This window comes from Phyllobates terribilis, unplaced genomic scaffold (assembly GCF_046119375.1).
Source record: "Phyllobates terribilis strain yellow unplaced genomic scaffold, ASM4611937v1 Scaffold_3__8_contigs__length_932513732, whole genome shotgun sequence".
Classification (NCBI taxonomy): domain Eukaryota; kingdom Metazoa; phylum Chordata; class Amphibia; order Anura; family Dendrobatidae; genus Phyllobates; species Phyllobates terribilis.
In genome coordinates this window covers 681,612,676-681,635,339 of record NW_027362763.1, presented here as the reverse complement: position 1 = coordinate 681,635,339, position 22,664 = coordinate 681,612,676, and the positions used below count along the sequence as shown (strand labels likewise).

The 22,664-nt window shown below is 49.2% G+C and overlaps 2 protein-coding genes across 6 annotated transcripts in view; one reads left to right on the top strand and one right to left on the bottom strand.

Moving 5' to 3' along the window:
* XDH (xanthine dehydrogenase) overlaps positions 1-6,804 on the top strand; it is a 196,153-nt gene extending 189,349 nt beyond the window's left edge. For 2 of the 5 annotated variants that reach the window (XM_073671820.1, XM_073671821.1), the window contains 2 exons: positions 5,809-5,976; positions 6,309-6,804. In XM_073671820.1, the coding sequence (XP_073527921.1) occupies positions 5,809-5,976; positions 6,309-6,359 (219 nt within the window). In that variant the 3' untranslated portion in view covers positions 6,360-6,804. The remainder of the gene's footprint in view (positions 1-5,808; positions 5,977-6,308) is intronic. The other 3 variants (XM_073671823.1, XM_073671819.1, XM_073671822.1) reach the window with 3 other exon arrangements.
* LOC141257355 (carbohydrate sulfotransferase 11-like) lies at positions 6,346-18,957 on the bottom strand. The gene is made up of 2 exons (XM_073671824.1): positions 18,555-18,957; positions 6,346-9,807 (listed from the first exon to the last, which is right to left on the bottom strand). Exons 1-2 carry the CDS (start codon positions 18,664-18,666, stop codon positions 9,011-9,013), a joined length of 909 nt encoding a protein of 302 aa, XP_073527925.1. The 5' UTR covers positions 18,667-18,957; the 3' UTR covers positions 6,346-9,010.
* Between the last annotated feature and the right edge of the window lie 3,707 nt (positions 18,958-22,664).

The window sequence follows — 22,664 nt, the reverse complement described above, 5'->3', positions numbered from 1 at the left end:
GTGTCTCCCATACTGTTTGCCTATGCAGTGAATGCAATGGCTGCCCAAAATTTGAAGGCACTACAATGCCCCTTGCAAGAGACTAGAGGAGGTGATATGGTAGATATGGTGGTGAATGATATAGTGATGGATGATGAGGAGAAGGACAAAATCAGGAAGCGTACACCTATGTCTGGGTGTGAAGAGGTTGCACTTAGTCTTTCCTTCACCTTGTGTGTCAATCAAGTCAGAACGTGCAATGGACCATCTTGTGCTGTATACACTGTCTGCCACAAACCCTGCCTGTCTTGGTTTTTAAGCAAATAACCAAGATTAAGATAAAAAAAAATTAGCCTTGGCCCCTGATATCTGGGCCTATGTCTACAAATATCTGTAACAACAGCAGGAGCAGACAGAACGTGCAATGGACCCTCTTGTGCTGTATCATACACTGCAGTCTGCCACATACACTGCCTGCCTGCCTAACTCCTGCTATCACAACTGATTGTATGCTGCTGGATTAGTCCTCAGAAGGACTGTTAGTTCAGTTGGATATATATATATATATACTAGATGGTGGCCCGATTCTAACGCATCGGGTATTCTAGAATATGTATGCGGCCGACCGGGCGCAATTAGCAGAACGGTGTTTAAATTTGGCGCCAAAATCGCTGATTGGTCGCGTTCGGCAACCGGGACCAATCAGCAAAGCGGTGTTTAAATTTGGCGGCAATATCGGTGATTGGTCTCAGGCGGCGGCCGCTACCAATCAGCGAACCGTGTTAGTGAGGACTGGAGAGCATGTTTAAATTTGGCAACAAAATCGCTGATTAGTCGCGACCAATCAGCAGATCGGTGTTTAAATTTGGCGCCAATACTGCTGATTGGTTGCGGTCGGCGGCCACGACCAATCACCAGAGCGATGCAGAGCGTGGTTTAAATTTGGCGCCAAAATCGCTGATTGGTCGCGGCCAGCGGCCTCGACCAATCAGCGATTTTGGCGCAACATTTAAACAACGATCTGCTGATTGGTCACGGCCGTAAGCCGCGACTAATTAGCGATTTTGGGGCCAAATTTAAACCCCACTCTGCTGATTGGTCGCGGTCGCCGGCCTCAACGAATCAGCAGAGCGTTGTTTAAATTTGGCGCCAATCTCGCTAATTGGTCGCGGATGGCGGCCGCGACCAATCAGCAGAGCGTTGTTTAAATTTGGCGCCAATCTCGCTGATTGGTCGCGGATGGCGGCCGCGACCAATCAGCAGAGCGTTGTTTAAATTTGGCGCCAATCTCGCTGATTGGTCGCGGATGGCGGCCGCGACCAATCAGCAGAGCGTTGTTTAAATTTGGCGCCAATCTCGCTGATTGGTCGGGGATGGCGGCCGCGACCAATCAGCAGAGCGGTATTTAAATTTGGCGCCAATCTTGCTGATTGGTCGCGGCCGCCAGTCGCGAACAATCAGCAGAGCGGTGTTTAAATTTTGCACCAAATTCACTGATTGGTCTCGACCACGACCAATCAGCAAAGAGGTGTTTAAATTTGGCACCAAATTCGCCGATTGGTCGCGGGCGGCGGTCGAGACCAATCAGCGAACCGTGTTAGTGAGGACAGGAGAGCGTGTTTTAATTTGGCACCAAAATCGCTGATTAGTCGCGACCGCGACCAATCAGCAAAGAGGTGTTTAAATTTGGCGACAATACTGCTGATTGGTCGCGGCCGGCGACCGCGACCAATCAGCAGAGCGATGCAGAGCGGTGTTTAAATTTCGTGCCAAAATCGCTGATTGGTCGCCGGCCAGCGGCCTCAACCAATCAGCAGAGCGTTGTTTAAATTTGGCGCCAAAATCGCTGATTAGTCACGGCCGGCGGCCTCAACCAATCAGCAGAGCGTTGTTTAAATTTGGCGCCAATCTCGCTGATTGGTCGCGGCTGGCGTCCGCGACCAATTAGCACAGCAGTGTTTAAATGTGGCGGCAAGATCGGTGATTGGTTGCGGCCGCTATTTAAATGTGGCGCCCAAATCGGTGATTGGTCGCGGGCAGCGGCCGCGACCAATCAGCAGAGCGGTGTTTAACTTTAGCGCCAAGATCACTGATTGGTCGCGTGCGGAGAGCGCGACCAATCAGCGAATCGTATTGGTGAGGAGCGGGGAGCGGAATCGTATTAGTGAGGACCGGGGAGCGCCGCTGCCTGTGCGGATACTTCCACTCCGAGAAGCCGGGAGATGAGCGACTGCTCGCAGCAGAAGTATCCCGACCCGCAGCGCCGCTCCCCGGTCCTCCCTTCACACCCTAGCCGCTGATGTCCCCACAGTATCCGCATGGTGTTACAAAGGTCCGGACATTTGTGTTAAAAATCGCTGATTGGTCGCTGGCCCTGGCCGCGACCAATCACCAATTTGGGCGCCAAATTTAAATATCGGATGCGACCAATCACCGATCTTGGCTCCAGATTTAAACACCGCTGTGCTGATTGGTCGCGGCCGATATTTAATTTTGGTGCCCAAATCGGTGATTGGTCGCGGGCAGCGCCAGCGACCAATCAGTGATTTTTAACACAAATGTCCGGATCTTTGTAACACCATGCGGGTATTGTGGGGACATCAGCGGCTAGGGTGTGAAGGGAGGACCGGGGAGCGGCGCTGCGGGTCGGGATACCTCTGCTGCGAGCAGTCGCTCATCTCTAGGCTTCTCGCAGTGGAAGTAGCCGCACAGGCAGTGGCGCTCCCCGGTCCTCACTAATACGATTCCGCTCCCCGGTCCTCACTAATACGATTCCGCTCCCCGCTCCTCACCAATACGATTCGCTGATTGGTCGCGCTCTCCGCACGCGACCAATCAGTGATCTTGGCGGTAAAGTTAAACCCGCTCTGCTAATCACCGATTTGGGCACCAAATTTAAATAACGGCCGCGACCAATCAGTACAGCGGTGTTTAAATGTGGAGCCAAGATCGGTGATTGGTCGCGGCCGATATTTAAATTTGGCGCCCAAATCGGTGATTGGTCGCGGGCACCGCCAGTGACCAATCAGCGATTTTTAACACAAATGTCCGGATCTTTGTAACACCATGCGGATACTGTGGGGACATCAGCGAGGACCGGGGAGCGGCGCTGCGGGTCGGGATACTTCTGCTGCGAGCGCCCGCTCATGTACCGGGTTCTCGCAGCGGAAGTATCCGCACAGGCAGCGCCGCTGACATCCAGGCGGCTAGGGTGTGAAGGGAGGACCGGGGAGCGGCGCTGTGGGTCCAATTGGTCGCAGCCGCTATTTAAATGTGCCGCACAAATCGGTGATTGGTCGCGGTCTTGGCCCGCGACCAATCACTGATCTTGCGGCTAAAGTTAACCACTACTTTGCTGATTGGTCGCCGACGCTGCCCGAGACCAATCACCGATTTGGGCGGCAAATTTAAATATCGGCCGCGACCAATCACCGATCTTGGCTCCAGATTTAAACACCGCTGTGCTGATTGTTCGCGGCCGATATTTAAATGTGGCGCCCAAATCGGTGATTGGTCGCGGGCAGCGTCGGCGACCAATCAGCACAGCGATGTTTAACTTTTGCGCTAAGATCAGTGATTGGTCGAGTCCGAAGACCGCGACCAATCATCGAATCGTCTTGGTGAGGACCGGGAAGCGGCGCTGCCTGTGCGACTACTTCCGCTGCGATAACCCGGGACATAGCAGGCGCTCGCAGGAGAAGTATCCCGACCTGCAGCGCCGCTCCCCGGTCCTCCGTTCCGCATGGAGGTCAGCGGCGCCGGTGGTCCATCCGTTGCTACCGGCCGGGAGATGAGCGCCTCGCGCCGCTCATCTCCCGGCTGCATCTCTGTCCCGCAGATGGGTCCGGCGGTCGGGTTCCTTCTGCTGTTGCCGGTCGGGAGATGAGCGCCTCGCGCCGGTCATCTCCCGGCTGCATCGCCGCTGAGCTCCGTCCCGCAGATGAGCCGCTAACGGCGGCCATCTATTTTCAGAAATCCCGCGGCGCTGATTGGCCGCTGCCGGACCAATGAGCAACGCGGGATTTCCTGGACAGACAGACAGACAGACTGACAGACAGACGGGATAAGACGATTATATATATATATATATATATATATATATATATATATATATGCTGTGGAATACCTATACTAACTATAAACAAGCAAATCTCTCCCTAGCTGAGCAGCAGCTCTCCCTACACTGCCTGATTCCGGAGTGACTGATGACGCTGTGCGGCCAGCCAATCACTGTAATACCACAACCAACATGGCTGTGTTACAGTGCGTGGCAGACAATCCCTGCATGTTCATTGGCTCTGTAAAGAGCGCCAAACATGCAGGGAGGGGACCTGAGCTCCCACCGAGCAACCCCGGAAATACTCGCCGAGCTTGTCGAGTACTGATTCTTGGGCGAGTACTGAGTAGTGGCGATCATGTTCGCTCATCACTAATGATATCGCTTCTTTGTGGCTCTTACATGTGTGACAAATCGGCAACTTTTTTGAAACTTCATATATTGATAGAATGATAAAATACCAACATGGGGAGTTCACTAGCTACAGACTTATACAGCCATCACTAGGGGGAGCTCACTACATACAGATCTATACAGCCACCACTAGGGGGAGCTCACTACATACAGATTTATACAGCCATCACTAGGGGGCGCTCACTACATACAGATTTATACAGCCACCACTAGGGGGAGCTCACTGCATACAGATTTATACAGCCATCACTAGGGGGCGCTCACTACATACAGATTTATACAGCCACCACTAGGGGGAGCTCACTACATACAGATTTATACAGCCACCACTAGGGGGAGCTCACTACATACAGATTTATACAGCCATCACTAGGGGGAGCTCACTACATACAGATCTATACAGCCACCACTAGGGGGAGCTCACTACATACAGATTTATACAGCCATCACTAGGGGGCGCTCACTACATACAGATTTATACAGCCACCACTAGGGGGAGCTCACTGCATACAGATTTATACAGCCATCACTAGGGGGCGCTCACTACATACAGATTTATACAGCCACCACTAGGGGGAGCTCACTGCATACAGATTTATACAGCCATCACTAGGGGGAGCTCACTACATACTGATGTATACAGCCATCACTAGGGGGAGCTCACTGCATACAGATTTATACAGCCATCACTAGGGGAGCTCACTACATACAGATTTATACAGCCACCACTAGGGGGAGCTCACTGCATACAGATTTATACAGCCACCACTAGGGGGAGCTCACTACATACAGATTTATACAGCCACCACTAGGGGGAGCTCACTGCATACAGATTTATACAGCCATCACTAGGGGGAGCTCACTACATACTGATTTATACAGCCACCACTAGGGGGAGCTCACTGCATACAGATTTATACAGCCACCACTAGGGGGAGCTCACTACATACTGATTTATACAGCCACCACTAGGGGGAGCTCACTGCATACAGATTTATACAGCCACCACTAGGGGGAGCTCACTGCATACAGATTTATACAGCCACCACTAGGGGGAGCTCATTACATACAGATTTATACAGCCGTCATTAAGGGGAGCTCGGTCCTTATGGAATTATTCAGAGGTCCCCTTAGTGGTGGATTGCAGGAAACATGATGACTTTGTTGGTAAGTAAGAGAAGTCTTGCAGTGTCCTGCCTGTCTCTTAGCATCCTCTGAGTGTTCATGGTGAATTATGACCAATAAGACCAGTAGTACAACTCCCACAGTGGAGGTCACTCAGTCACATGACATGAGTGATACATTGTTGCATTCTCCTGTTTATATTGATACATTGTATGCTTGTATTTCCTATCTAGGCGATCGGGGAGCCTCCACTCTTCTTATCGGCTTCCATATTTTATGCCATTAAGGATGCCATCATGTCGGCCAGAGCGGAGTCTGGTATCACCGGGATATTTAGACTGGACAGTCCGGCCACTCCGGAGAGGATCCGTAACGCCTGCGTGGATCAATTCACCAAACTGGTATGAGCGTATTAGGAGATGCCATACTGTTTAATTCTCACTGATTTTAACTCCTTCATATCTGAGGGCTTAAATTCTCATGCAATACCAGTCTTGAAAAGTTCTTCAACTTTCTAATACATTTTGTGTATCAATTCGTCAGCAATTTTAAGATACTTCTCCAAAGTGTTTTCTGATTGCACAGATTTCAAAAGTGAAGCCCATCACCTACTTGCTGATTGTTTCCAAGCAATAAAACAATTATAATAGAAGTGAAAGTAGCAAATAAAAAAATGACCATGAGCTGTAAATGATATCCAGTAATGAATATTCCCTTTATTGTTTTCCTGCAGTGTCCGGTCCCTGAACCTGGAACGTTTAAGCCGTGGTCGATAAGAGTCTAAATCGGAGGAACATCCACGCTGTTATACACAGAATATATATATATATATTTAATATTATTTGAGCAAATAAATAATTTGTTGGTTTAATGTTATATAAAAATACAATTCTGTAATCATTGTCACTGTCTCCTGTCAATCAAACGCTTAGATATTGAGGATTTTTTCCAGCTTGTCCTTCCCAGGCCACCATAGACCAAGCAATAATGTAGAACCAAACCGAAGCCGTAGTGAGAGGGTCTGTAAGACAGGGTGAGGGTAAGACAGGAGTACATGTGGCTGATAAAGGAGGACAACAGCATATGCAAGATGGCATTTTATTTATTTTTTAAATCAACTCCATTTGCAAGATGTGGTCACTTTTCATTTCAGATGCTCTGGAGCAATAAAAAGGAGTTGCAAAAGTATACACACCCTCAGTGATATCATTACCTAATAAAAATAATGTGTGGCAGTTTTCTTTGGAAGTCAGTGAATGATTTTAGACGGTTGAGTTACAAATTGTTATAGTCTAAAGTTTTAGGATTAGAAAAATATGGCTGCTTTCACTCAGAGACAGCGCCACCCCTGACCATGGGTTGTGCCTGGTATTGCAGTTAATTGGCTACGGGTCTCGGAAAATGGCACCATTTTTTTTTTTTTTAGCAAACTTTGGATTTTTTTTCACCACTTAAATAAAAAATAACCTATACATGTTTGGTGTCTACGAACTCGTAATGACCTGGAAAATTATAATCGCAGGTCAGGTTCAGCATTCAGTGAACGTGGTAAAAAAAAACAACCATGGAAATGCATTTTTTTTTTTGCAATTTCACCGCACTTGGAATTTTTTTTTCCAGTACACGATATGGTAAAAACCAGTGATGGTGTTTAAAAGTACAACTTGTCCCGCAAAAAATAAGCCCTCAAATGGCCATATTGAACGAAAAATAAAAAGGCTATGGCTCTGGGAAGAAGGGGAGCAAAAAATGAAAACGGAAAAATATGCATCATTATGCATGCAATGTCTTGGCATCTGAAATATTCCCGTGACTCAGATTACATAGGGCGGGCTCACCCAGATTACTAAACCCCCCTCAAGTCCAGTGGCCCACGGCTGACCCAACCTTTCTCCACTGCCAGTTGCGCCACTGGATCAGCAGAGGACTGAAGAAGGGCAGATTGCGCACTGACACTGACTGTCCATGACAGCCCAATCTGGAGCGGCAGCCATTACATCGCCTGATATGGAGAACATCATCGATACATTGTAGTAATGAGTCATGTTTTCATTTCGGATGTTTATGTATCAATCTCGCCCGGCCTCGCCCTGAGCTGACACCTACAGAAGGGCGAAACTAGCACAGACACATCACTATCCATGTACTGTACCTCACACTGCGCAAACTCCAAGATTACAGTGAATCTCCAACTAATCTCCAAGATTCAGTGCTGAGATTATTCTAATATATCTTTATAGATTATTTCTGAAACAAAGTTACAAATCCTCAGCTTTCACAGCCAACAAACTAAATGATAGAATTCTGCCTGTCTGCAGTCACCACTAGGGGGAGCTCACTGCATATGGATTTATTATTGAGCTCACCATTACACAGGGAACCATTGTTTTATTGCAACAATGTATCCATAATAATAAAAAAAAAAGTGAAGCATAGTTAGCAAATAGTATAGATTAGGAATCATTTGTACCGTTTTGTGTATACAGCTCCTATACACAGCTATGTGTTTCAGTGGTTACAGACTACAAACCAATCACAAATCATGAGTAGTCTGACGCTGCAGCCATGTTACTCCGTTCCCTCTGCACCTCTTGTTACTAACTTACAGACAATACCAGGGTAGATGAGTGACCATGGCGACACATAGCTCTGCATAGAAGCTGTATTCACAAGATGGTATTTTATTTATTTTTTAAATCAAGTCCATTTGCAAGATGTGGTCACTTTTCATTTCAGATGCACTGGAGCAATAAAAAGGAGTTGCAAAAGTATACACACCCTCAGTGATATCATTACCTATTAAAAATGATGTGTGGCAGTTTTCTTTGGAAGTCAATCAATGATTTTAGACGGTTGAGTTACAAATTGTTTGTTATAGTCTAAAGTTTTAGGATTAGAAATATATGGCTGCTTTCATTCAGAGACAGCGCCACCCCTGACCATGGGCTGTGCCTGGTATTGCAGTTAATTGGCTACGGGTCTCGGCGGAAAATGGCACCATTTTGTTTTGTTTTTTTAGCAAACTTTGGATTTTTTTTCACCACTTAAATAAAAAAGAACCTACACATGTTTGGTGTCTACGAACTCATAATGACCTGGAGAATAATAATCGCAGGTCAGTTTTAGCATTCAGTGAACGTGGTAAAAAAACAACAAAAAAAAACAACCGTAGAATTGCATTTTTTTTTTTGCAATTTCACCGCATTTGGAATTTTTTTCCCGTTTTCCAGTACACTATATGGTAAAAACCAGTGATGGTGTTTAAAAGTACAACTTGTCCCGCAAAAAATAAGCCCTCACATGGCCATATTGAACGTAAAATAAAAAGGCTATGGCTCTGGGAAGAAGGGGAGCAAAAAATGAAAACGGAAAAACGGAAAAACCAAGGTCGTTAAGAGGTTTTTAATCAGAGAAAATAAATAATCCAGATTATGATCAGGACACATTTTCACCCATCGTCCTATTCCCAACTAAACTGTTGCGTAAGGGGAAAGCGGCAAAGTCCCACGAGTAGAGATGAGAAAGCTGCCGGAACTGCTTCCTGCTGAGCTGACGGAACAAGTTATCGGAGAGCCACCGTGATGACACCTTGATCTTCCGATCTATGGATGGCGGTGGCACCACCGACTCTGGTAAACCGATTCTTCTTAGCAGATGAGGAAGTTCGGCCGGAAGGAAGTCGACCATCACTATGTAGTCATAATGGACAAAACATGGGTAACACAAACTGATGACAGAGCTGGACGAGACGCCCCCCTCTCCGGTCTCCATCAGGAGGATGTCCTCAATGAACTCTTCAAAGGAGACCTCCCCGGCATTGCCCTGCATGTACATGGACACCAACCTTTCATATGGATCCCCAACAAAGAGAACCTTGGTGTAAGTCCGCAGCACTTGGGCCAACATGGTTGAGTTGAACTTGGCCAAATTGTCAAGAATAGAGTCCTCTACAGGTAGAGGGTTCCTTAGTGTAACATCAGATCTTCTCTCCATGGCTTGTACCAGCTCTTCCCAACCATCAATGGTCACATCGGCTGGTTTGCAGTAAATCGTCATGAACTTGTGGCTCATGGTCATGCTGGACAGAAGATGTTCTGCGGAGCCTGATGAGTTCATGCTGCGCAATTGGGGAAATCTTTTACAAAATTGCCTGAGTTGCTTCTTCCTAAGTTGTTGGACGTGAAGGAAGGAGTCTAAGGTGATGGATGTCCTCCTCGGTTCTTCTCCCGTTCCTGCTTAAAGGAAAGCATGGAAGTGAAGAAGATACAACCCAGCCAGACAATAACAAACATTACAAAGAGATACAATGTATCATACGTTCCAATAAAAGCACATGCCGCTGTTCTCCTGAATCCGGTGATGTGTTTCTTTTGTTCCTGCCCTTCTCCATTCCTGAGTTATAGCCCCCTTTCCTGCTTGCAAATCTAGTCTCATTAGCCAAGTGGGCGTGATCCTCGATGCTTTGTTAGTTTCTTCTTAAGGTCCACGCCCAGTTGGCCGACAAGACTAGGTTTATATACAATGAAGAGAAGACCATATCTCAGGAACAGAGAGGAGCAGAAAGAAGAGAAAAACATCGCCGGATTCAGGAGAACAGCGGCTTTTACATCAGGTAATAATGACATAGTTATTCCGGTTCTCTGGGAGGGTAGCTCCTGCATTGAAAGTATACTACAAGGAAACTTACTTTTACTAATGATCATGAGGAAGTTAAGTTGAATGTTCTAGGAAATCTCAGTCATTGTCCAGAGATGAGTAAATATCTGATTTCTCGGCATTGTTGTAGCTTTTTCAGTGTGTTAATTTCTGTATTTCCTGCAGAGTGACAGTGAAATCTGCTCGTGCCGGGATCCCAGGACAGGGGACAGCGAGTGCTCAGAGTCCTGATGTGTGATGTCATCATGAGTCATGATGTCATTGTCTGCGCTTCCTACTGCATATATATTATATAGATATTGTATAAGTGAGATGTTACAGCCTCCAGTGTTACACTACATGCCACTCACCCTGCAGATGCCCCCAGACTAGGAGGCCGTGGCTGAAGGAGTAACAAGCAAACGTTTGCAAAGAACCAAATTATCAATGGGTCCTTTATAAAGGTGTATTCAGACGTAGCGGTTGCGCCATGTTTCGTGCTCCAGTTTTGCTGGTTAGACTATTACCTCTGCACCGTTTACAGTTATGGCCCTGCCATACCACATGTGCAACCTGTTGTTGTCTGAGATTTTATGCCCAATTTATAACCCTGGCGGGATTTGGGATGGGCAAGGATTAACAGGGTTGACTGGTTCAGGAAATCTATATATATAATCGTCTTATCCCGTCTGTCTGTCTGTCTGTCTGTCTGTCCGGGAAATCCCGCGTCGCTCATTGGTCCGGCAGCGGCCAATCAGCGCCGCGGGATTTCTGAAAAAAGATGGCGGCCGTTAGCTGCTCATCTGCGGGACGGAGCTGAGCGACGACGCAGCCGGGAGATGACCGGCGCGAGGCGCTCATCTCCCGGCCGGCAACAGCAGAAGGAACCCGACCGCCGGACCCATCTGCGGGACAGAGATGCAGCCAGGAGATGAGTGGCGCGAGGCGCTCATCTCCCGGCCGGTAGCAGCGGAAGGACCGCCGGTGCCGCTGAACTCCATGTGGAAGGGAGGACCGGGGAGCGGCGCTGCAGGTCGGGATACTTCTGCTGCGAGCGCCCGCTCATGTCCCGGGTTCTCGCAGCGGAAGTAGCCGCACAGGCAGCGCCGCTCCCCGGTCCTCACAAAGACGATTCGATGATTGGTCGCGGTCTTCGGACCCAACCAATCACTGATCTTAGCACAAAAGTTAAACACCGCTGTGCTGATTGGTCGCCGACGCTGCCCGCGACCAATCACCGATTTGGGCGCCACATTTAAATATCGGCCGCGACCAATCAGCACAGCAGGGTTTAAATCTGGAGCCAAGATCGGTGATTGGTCGCGGCCGATATTTAAATTTGGCGCCCAAATCGGTGATTGGTCGCAGGCAGCGTCCGCGACCAATCAGCACAGTAGTGGTTAACTTTATCCGCAAGATCAGTGATTGGTCGCGGGCCAAGACCGCGACCAATCACCGATTTGTGCGGCACATTTAAATAGCGGCCGCGACCAATTGGATGTCAGCGCCGCTCCCCGGTCCTCCCTTCACACCCTAGCCGCATAGATGTCAGCGGCGCTGCCTGTGCGGATACTCCCGCTGCGAGAACCCAGGACATGAGCGGGCGCTCGCAGCAGAAGTATCCCGACCCGCAGCGCCGCTCCCTGGTCCTCCCTTCACACTCTACCCGCTGATGTCCCCACAGTATCCGCATGGTGTTACAAAGATCCGGACATTTGTGTTAAAAATCGCTGATTGGTCGCAGGCGCTGCCCGCGACCAATCACCGATTTGGGCGCCAAATTTAAATATCGGCCACGACCAATCACCGATCTTGGCTCCACATTTAAACTCCGCTGTACTGATTGGTCGCGGCCAATATTTAAATTTGGCGCCCAAATCGGTGATTGGTCGCGGGCACCGGCCGCGACCAATCAGCAGAGCGGTATTTAACTTTAGCGCCAAGATCACTGATTGGTCGCGTGCGGAGAGCGCGACCAATCAGCGAATCGTATTGGTGAGGACCGGGGAGCGCCGCTGCCTGTGCGGCTACTTCCACTGCGAGAACCCGGGACATGAGCGACTGCTCGCAGCAGAAGTATCCCGACCCGCAGCGCCGCTCCCCGGTCCTCCCTTGACACCCTAGCCGCTGATGTCCCCACAGTATCTGCATGGTGTTACAAAGGTCCGGACATTTGTGTTAAAAAACGCTGATTGGTCGCTGGCGCTGCCCGCGACCAATCACCGATTTCGGCGCCAAATTTAAATATGGGCCGCAACCAATCACCGATCTTGGCTCCACATTTAAACACCGCTGTACTGATTGGTCGCGGACGCTATTTAAATGTGCCGCCCAAATCGGTGATTGGTCGCGCACAGCGTCGGCGACCAATCAGCACAGCGGTGTTTAACTTTAGCGCCAAGATCACTGATTGGTCGCGTGCGGAGAGCACGACCAATCAGCGAATCGTATTGGTGAGGAGCAGGGAGCGGAATCGTATTAGTGAGGACCGGGGAGCGCCGCTGCCTGTGCGGATACTTCCACTGCCGCCGCTGCCCGCGACCAATCACCGATTTGGGCGCCAAATTCAAATATCGGCCGCGACCAATCAGCACAGCGGTGTTTAAATGTGGAGCCAAGATCGGTGATTGGTCGCGGCCGATATTTAAATTTGGCGCCCAAATCGGTGATTGGTCGCGGGCAGCGCCTGCGACCAATCAGCGATTTTTAACACAAATGTCCGGACCTTTGTAACACCATGCGGATATTGTGGGGACATCAGCGGCTAGGGTGTGAAGGGAGGACCGGGGAGCGGCGCTGCGGGTCGGGATACTACTGCTGCGAGCAGTCGCTCATGTCCCGGGTTCTCGCAGCGGAAGTACCCGCACAGGCAGCGGCGCTCCCCGGTCCTCACTAATACGATTCCGCTCCCCGCTCCTCACCAATACGATTCGCTGATTGGTCGCGGTCTTCGCACGCGACCAATCAGTGATCTTGGCGCTAAAGTTAAACACCGCTCTGCTGATTGGTCGCGGCGGCTGCCCGCGACCAATCACCGATTTGGGCGCCGCATTTAAATAGCGGCCGCGACCAATCACCGATCTTGCCGCGACATTTAAACACTGTTGTGCTAATTGGTCGCGGACGCCAGCCGCGACCAATCAGCGAGCTTGGCGCCAAATTTAAACAATGCTCTGCTCATTGGTCTCGGACGCCAGACGCGTCCAATCAGAGAGATTGGCGCCAAATTTAAACAACGCTCTGCTGATTGATCGCGGTCGCTGGCCGAGATCAATCAGCGAGATTGGCGCCAAATTTAAACAACGCTCTGCTGATTGGTCGCGGCCGGCGACCAATCAGCGATTTTGGCGCCAAATTTAAACACCGCTCTGCATCGCTCTGCTGATTGGTCGCGGTCGCCGGCCGCGACCAATCAGCAGTATTGTCGCCAAATTTAAACACCTCTTTGCTGATTGGTCGCGGTCGCGACTAATCAGCGATTTTGGTGCCAAATTTAAACACGCTCTCCATTCCCCACTAACACGGTTCGCTGATTGGTCGCGGCCGCCGCCCGCGACCAATCAGCGATTTTGGCGCCAAATTTAAACACCGCTCTGCTGATTGGTCGTGGCCGGCGACCGCGACCAGCAGAGCGATGCAGAGCGGGGTTTAAATTTGGCCACAAAGTCACTGATTAGTCGCGGCTGACGGCCGCGACCAATCAGCAGAGCGTTGTTTACATTTTGCGCTAAAATCGCTGATTGGTCGCGGCCGGCGGCCTCGACCAATCAGCAGTATTGGCGCCAAATTTAAACACCGCTCTGCTGATTGGTCGTGACTAATCAGCGATTTTGGTGCCAAATTTAAACACGCTCTCCAGTCCTCACTAACACGGTTTGCTGATTGGTCGCGGCCGCCGCCCGCGACCAATCACCGATATTGCCGCCAAATTTAAACACCGCTTTGCTGATTGGTCGCGGTTGCCGAACGCGACCAATCAGCGATTTTGGCGCAAAATTTAAACACCGCTCTGCTAATTGCGCCCCGTCGGCCGCATACCTATTCTAGAATACCCGATGCATTAGAATCGGGCCACCATCTAGTCTACTATATAATTGTCTTATCCCTTCTGTCTGTCTGTCTGTCTGTCTGTCTGTCTGTCTATCTGTGTGTCTGTCTGTCTGTCTGTCCAGGAAATCCCGCGTCGCTCATTGGTCCGGCAGCGGCCAATCAGCGCCGCGGGATTTCAGAAAAAAGATGGCGGCCGTTAGCGGCTCATCTGCGGGACGGAGCTCAGCGGCGTTGCAGCCGGGAGATGAGCGCCGCGAGGCGCTCATCTCCCGGCCGGTATCAGCAGAAGGACCCCGACCGCCGGACCCATCTGCGGGACGGAGATGCAGCCGGGAGATGAGCGGCGTGAGGCGCTCATCTCCCGGTCGGTAGCAGCGGAAGGACCGCCGGCGCCGCTGACCTCTATGCGGAAGGGAGGACCGGGGAGCGGCGCTGCGGGTTGGGATACTTCTGCTGCGAGCACCCGCTCATGTCCCGGGTTCTCGCAGCGGAAGTACCCGCACAGGCAGCGCTGCTCCCCGGTCCTCACCAAGACGATTCGATGATTGGTCGCGGTCTTCGGCCGCGACCAATCAGCAGAGCGGTGTTTAACTTTAGCGCCAAGATCACTGATTGGTCGCGTGCAGAGAGCCAAAACCGGTGATTGGTCGCGCCCAGCGTCGGCGACCAATCAGCACAGCGGTGTTTAAATGTGGAGCCAAGATCGGTGATTGGTCGCGGCCGATATTTAAATTTGGCGCCCAAATCGGTGATTGGTCGCGGGCAGCGCCAGCGACCAATCAGCGATTTTTAACACAAATGTCCGGACCTTTGTAACACCATGCGGATACTATGGGGACATCAGCGGCTAGGGTGTGAAGGGAGGACCGGGGAGCGGCGCTGCGGGTCGGGATACTTCTGCTGCGAACAGTCGCTCATGTCCCGGGTTCTCGCAGCGGAAGTAGTCTCACAGGAAGCGGCGCTCCCCGGTCCTCACTAATACGATTCCGCTCCTCCTCACCAATACGATTCGCTGATTGGTCGCGTGCGGAGAGCGCAACCAATCAGTGATCTTGGCGCTAAAGTTAAACACCGCTCTGCTGATTGGTCGCAGCCGCTGCCCGCGACCAATCACCGATTTGGGGGCCACATTTAAATAGCGGCCGCGACCAATCACCGATCTTGCCGCCACATTTAAACACTGCTGTGCTAATTGGTCGGGGACGCCAGCCGCGACCAATCAGCGAGCTTGGCGCCAAATTTAAACAATGCTCTGCTGATTGGACGCGTCTGGCGTCCGCAACCAATCAGCGATTTTGGTGCCAAATTTAAACCCCGCTCTGCATCGCTCTGCTGATTGGTCGCGGTCGCCGGCCTTGACCAATCAGCAGTATTGTCGCCAAATTTAAACACCTCTTTGCTGATTGGTCGCAGTCGCGACTAATCAGCGATTTTGGTGCCAAATTTAAACACTCTCTCCATTCCTCACTAACACGGTTCGCTGATTGGTCGCGGCCGCCGCCCGCGACCAATCAGCGATTTTGGCGTCAAATTTAAACAATGCTCTGCTGATTGGACGCGTCTGGCGTCCGCGACCAATCAGCAATTTTGGTGCCAAATTTAAACCCCGCTCTGTATCGCTCTGCTGATTGGTCGCGGTCGGCGGCCGCGACCAATCAGCAGTATTGGCGCCAAATTTAAACACCGCTCTGCTGATTGGTCGCGACTAATCAGCGATTTTGGTGCCAAATTTAAACACGCTCTCCAGTCCTCACTAACACGGTTCGCAGATTGGTCGCGGCCGCCGCCCGCGACCAATCACCGATGTTGCTGCCAAATATAAACACCGCTTTGCTGATTGCTCGCGGTTGCCGAACGCGACCAATCAGCGATTTGGGCGCCAAATTTAAACGCCGCTCTGCTAATTGCGCCCCGTCGGCCGCATACCTATTCTAGAATACCCGATGCGTTCGAATCGGGCCACCATCTAGTCTATATATATAATTGTCTTATCCCGTCTGTCTGTCTGTCTGTCTGTCCAGGAAATCCCGCGTCGCTCATTGGTCCGCCAGCGGCCAATCAGCGCCGCGGGATTTCTGAAAAAAGATAGCGGCCGTTAGCGGCTCATCTCCCGGCCGGCAACAGGAGAAGGAACCCGACCGCCGGACCCATCTGCGGGACGGAGTTGCAGCCGGGAGATGAGCGGCGCGAGGCGCTCATCTCCCGGCCGGTAGCAGCGGAAGGACCGCCGGCGCCACTGACCTCCATGCGGAAGGGAGGACCGGGGAGCGGCGCTGCGGGTCGGGATACTTCTGCTGCCAGCGCCCGCTCATGTCCCGGGTTCTCGCAGTGTAAGTAGCCGCACAGGCAGCGCCGCTCCCCGGTCCTCACCAAGACGATTCGATGATTGGTCGCGGTCTTCGGACCCGACCAATCACTGATCTTACCGCAAAAGTTAAGCACCGCTGTGCTGATTGGTTGCGGACGCTGCCCGCGACCAATCACCGATTTGGGCACCAAATTTAAATATCGGCCGCGACCAATCAGCACAGCGGTGTTTAAATGTGGAGCCAAGATCGGTGATTGGTCGCGGCCGATATTTAAATTTGGCGCCCAAATCGGTGATTGGTCGTGGTCGTCAGCGTCCGCGACCAATCAGCACAATAGTGTTTAACTTTGGCGCCAAAATCAGTGATTGGTCGCGGGCCAAGACCGCGACCAATCACCGATTTGTGCGGCACATTTAAATAGCGGCCGCGACCAATTGGATGTCAGCGCCGCTCCCCGGTCCTCCCTTCACACCCTAGCCGCTTGGATGTCAGCGGCGCTGCCTGTGCGGATACTTCCGCTCCGAGAACCCGGGACATGAGCGGGCGCTGGCAGCAGAAGTATCCCGACCCGCCGCGCCGCTCCCCGGTCCTCCCTTCACACCCTAGCCACTGATGTCCCCACAGTATCCGCATGGTGTTACAAAGGTCTGGACATTTGTGTTAAAAATCGCTGATTGGTCGCTGGCGCTGCCCGCGACCAATCACCGATTTGGGCGCCAAATTTAAATATCGGCCGCGGTCGCGACCAATCAGCAGTATTGGCGCCAAATTTAAAAACCGCTCTGCTGATTGGCACGAAAATCGCTGATTAGTCACGACCAATCAGCAGAGCGGTTTTTAAATTTGGCGCCAATACTGCTGATTGGTCGCGACTGCCGACCGCGACCAATCAGCAGAGCAATGCAGAGCGTTGTTTAAATTTGGCGCCAAGGGGGGCAATTATTGGGCGTGTAGAGGTATCAGTGACCCTCCGCTACATACCAGTATTATAAACGTCACATGATAGGTGGGGTCCTGTAGCTGAAGTATTATGTGCTGGGTCATCTCAGTGATTAGTGACTGGGTGGTGACCCCTTCTGTCCCCCCATTGGACCATTTACACGATTGTGGGGTACCGGTGTGTTCTGATGGCAGATGATCATCAGATTACAAGGTTTATTAAAGGGAACCTGTCACATCCAGATATTGGGTTAATCATGCAGATATTGGGTTAATCATACTAGCCTTACTGGAGCAGCAGCTGCAGGGAGAAAATTAACCTACATCCTCCCTGTTGCTATTTGGGGTGGTGCAGGGGGACGTAATGGTCATTGCACTGTGATCACTCCCCGACACTGTGATTGACAGTCTGCTCTGCACACACACTGCACACACGCTGCAGAGCTGGCTGTCAATCAAAGAGTTGAGGAGCGATTACATCCAATGCAGTGCAATGACTGGTGATTGTAGCCGCCCCCTGCACTGCCCCCCGATCACTGTAAGCGAGCTGCTACAGGGAGGATACGAGTTCAGTTTCTCCCTGCAGCCGCTGCTCCTGTACAGATTTTAACGCCAGTTACCTACACATTAACCCTAAGTAGCATTTCTATACATGATAAGTTCCCTTTAAAAAAAAACACCTACATTTCTAATCACCCTCACTCGTCATATTCTTTCATTAAAAAGATAAGAACTTATTAGGTTCAAAAACATCATCTTTGTCTTTCAGGGAAAACGCCATAAGAAAATGCCAGAATTGCCATTTCTTAGTCACCGTGCCTCCCCAAGAAATAAAATGAAAAGGGGTAAAACCGTCATTTGCCCCCAAAATCCTACACTCGTCCTACAAACGACCAGCCTCCATGCATCTGTCACATGTGGTGATGTCACTCAGCTGTGTCATGTTCTGACGGAGCCCAGGCGATGATGTCACCGAGCTGAGTGCAGTGATGTCACTGATACAGATCTGTTATATGTAGCAATGCACAGAGCCCTATAATCCTCACCTGTCTGCTCAGTCCTCCCCTGCCGGAGCGGCGCCATCATCACCATCTTCATCCACCAGTAAAGCATTCCCAACACAACCAGTAAGATTGACAATCTGATCACAAACTTCATTGTCCAGTTCTGGAAGGGAAGAAACTTTAGCTGCAGATTTCTCTCCCCTCCCCTCTCTTGTGCCCATCAGACATGGGGGTAAAGTACAGGTTACTGACACGTATCCGGCACAGCTACATTGTAGACTTCCAGTCTGTAACATGTCACGGAGGGTCTGCAGGCTCACAGTCCATCATGTACTAGTGCAGCGGGAACTTTGGGATTTCTGCACATGGAGCAGGGTTCCCAGCAGCGCAGAGTATTTCAGGAGCGGAATGTGTTGATCTTGTTCTCTCATATGAAGAGATTAGTGAGGTCAGGACTGCATGTGACAGGGGCGGTGTCATGAAATGAGAAGGGAGTGATCACTAAAAGTTTTTAAGAATCTTTAAAAAGTAAGGAAATTAAATATAAAATATATTAGAATGTTGCATTGGAGCTGCGTACACAAAACGGCAGGGGATTTTTAATCCAGACTCTATTGAATATTTCTATGCATTGGAGCAAAGTAAATACAAATCATTCAATCAATGTCAAATGTTTTCTGCCACTTTCTAAAAAAAAAAAAGTTAGCTTTAGTTTTTCACCATTTTCAAGTTCTCGACTTGCTGTCAGTGAATAGACACATCCTTACATCCACTTCTCACAGATGAGGGTTTGTTACAGTTACATACAGTACAGACCAAAAGTTTGGACACACCTTCTCATTTAAAGATTTTCTGCATTTTCATGACTTTGAAAATTGTACATTCACACTGAAGGCATCAAAACTATGAATTAACACATGTGGAATTATATACTTAACAAAAAAGTGTGAAACAACTGAAAATAAGTCTTATATTCTAGGTTCTTCAAAGTAGCCGCCTTTTGCTTTGATGACTGCTTTGCACACTCTTGGCATTCTCTTGATGAGCTTCAAGAGGTAGTCACCGGAAATGGTCTTCCAACAATCTTGAAGGAGTTCCCAGAGATGCTTAGCACTTGTTGGCCCTTTTGCCTTCACTCTGCGGTCCAGCTCACCCCAAACCATCTCGATTGGGTTCAGGTCTGGTGACTGTGGAGGCCAGGTCATCTGGCGTAGCACCCATCACTCTCCCCCTTGGTCAAATAGCCCTTACACAGCCTGGAGGTGTGTTTGGGGTCATTGTCCTGATGAAAAATAAATGATGGTCCAACTAAACGCAAACCAGATGGAATAGCATGCCGCTGCAAGATGCTGTGGTAGCCATGCTGGTTCAGTATGCCTTCAATTTTGAATAAATCCCCAACAGTGTCTCCAGCAAAGCACCCCCACACCATCACACCTCCTCCTCCATGCTTCACGGTGGGAACCAGGCATGTAGAGTCCATCCGTTCAACTTTTCTGCGTCGCACAAAGACACGGTGGTTGGAACCAAAGATCTCAAATTTAAACTCATCAGACCAAAGCACAGATTTCCACTGGTCTAATGTCCATTCCTTGTGTTCTTTAGCCCAAACAAGTCTCTTCTTCTTGTTGCCTGTCCTTAGCAGTGGTTTCCTAGCAGCTATTTTACCATGAAGGCCTGCTGCACAAAGTCTCCTCTTAACAGTTGTTGTAGAGATGTGTCTGCTGCTAGAACTCTGTGTGGCATTGACCTGGTCTCTAATCTGAGCTGCGATTTCTGAGGCTGGTGACTCGGATAAACTTATCCTCAGAAGCAGAGGTGACTCTTGGTCTTCCTTTTCTGGGGCAGTTCTCATGTGAGCCAGTTTCTTTGTAGCGCTTGATGGTTTTTGCAACTGCACTCGGGGACACTTTCAAAGTTTTCCCAATTTTTTGGACTGACTGACCTTCATTTCTTAAAGTAATGATGGCCACTCATTTTTCTTTGCTTAGCTGCTTTTTTCTTGACATAATACAAATTCTAACAGTCTATTCAGTAGGACTATCAGCTGTGTATCCACCAGACTTCTGCACAACACAACTGATGGTCCCAACCCCATTTATAAGGCAAGAAATCCCACTTATTAAACCTGACAGGGCACACCTGTGAAGTGAAAACCATTTCCGGTGACTACCTCTTGAAGCTCATCAAGAGAATGCCAAGAGTGTGCAAAGCAGTCATCAAAGCAAAAGGTGGCTACTTTGAAGAACCTAGAATATAAGACATATTTTCAGTTGTTTCACACTTTTTTGTTAAGTATATAATTCCACATGTGTTAATTCATAGTTTTGATGCCTTCAGTGTGAATGTACAATTTTCATAGTCATGAAAATACAGAAAAATCTTTAAATGAGAAGTTGTGTCCAAACTTGGTCTGTACTGTATATCCCAACTAATCTTCTGTCACCTAACCAGCTTGGACTCCAGACTGATTACATTTCACCTGCACTGATACATTGTAACAAACTGTCAGAACAGAATTGTGCTGCAGATTTCGCTCCTTCACAATCACTTAGAATTGTAACAACCACTCATCAGTAAGAAGAATGAGGCCTGTCCGTTTTTTTAACCTTTAGACTTAAACATGAATGTTCCTTTTCACTGACAGCAAGCAAAGATCTTGAAAATGGGGAAGAAGTGAAACTCAAAGAAAATTAGAAAGTTGCAAAACATTTTTTATACAAGGTTTAAGCTTTATTTATATACAGGTCACATTTAAAGGGCTGGTGGACAAACCCTTTAATTTATCTTTTAATAGTGAGTGTGACCAGCAGATGGCGCTGCACAGCAAGGCTTTCCTAGGGTCACACATGTGACATTGCACAAAAAGGTAACAGCGACCTAGAAATGACACTTTGCACACCTTATACTGCTCTATTCACACCACAAAATGTGTTGGACAATGCAATAGTCAGATCCGAAGCAGCAACAAGAATACACATTATCAGAAAGGGCCGATGCAATGACATATAAGCAAAATAAATAAGGCGGCCAATATCATACATTTACACCACACTCCAATGCAAACTTGTTGACTGTTTCCAAAAACATCTGGCAGAATTGTGAATGCAGCGCTGGACTATAATACAGTCTCCTGATGTACCTGTTTGACTTATGATGATAATGATCCAGTGAGCTGGAAAGTGACAACCAAAATGACCGCTGGAGGTGTCACTGACCATTACCCACCCCAGTAACTGGGGGACATAGAGTGCCCACCACTTACAGCTGGCAGGGGCTGGCAGGGGCAATTTTATCATACAGTCAGAATTTCTTCCTAAACCACCATGTAAAAGAGAGAAGGAGGAGGGAGCTAAGGACCCACTTTCATCAGATCCAGAGTTAGAAAATCAGTTCATGTTCCTTTAATCACCCTTCTTAGAGCAGTAGTTTGTGCTCCAGAGCTGCTCTTCTGTGACTGAGAACAGGATATAGCAATTCTCCCCCTATATACAGGTGTTAGACTCAGTAATGGGAACTGTAATCACTAAATCGGCTCCTTTGGCGTTGTCTAAATGACCACAATATGGCACTACGTATCTGGTACATTCTAGGCAAGGGAAAGGGAGGCAGTAGGGTAACTATACATGCATTGGGGTTTGGTTGGGGGTCCCCACAGTCATGACACTCTCACCCTATGCCACCTGTCTGTCTATATCATCCGTATGGTATTTTCTAGACACTGGCACTATGGGAACGCTATATGGCTCTATGTGGGCTTTGCCGTATGGCACTTGCTGTGTCCCATTTGGCACCATGTGGGCACTGGGTGGTGACTCTTTGCTATATACAGGACATAGATGCATGTTTGTGCAGCTTCACTATTTTGCAGTATATTGGCCGAGCCTCAAAACTACTTTGTGACCCCCAAAAAGCCAGAATTTGTGAATTTCCATCATTGAGATTTTCATCTGGGACCTTTCTTATTTTTTTTATAAAAGTTTTTCATTTTTCAGATTTCTATATTAGGTAGAGTGAGAAGAGTCGCCTACGTACATTGTTTCTTGCATTGTTTCATTTGCAACATCTGTGAATGGAAACATTAAATCCTGAAGCTGTAAAGTCTCCTGACACAGAAGCCGGAGTGTCACATTGTATCTCTCTCTTGTTGAC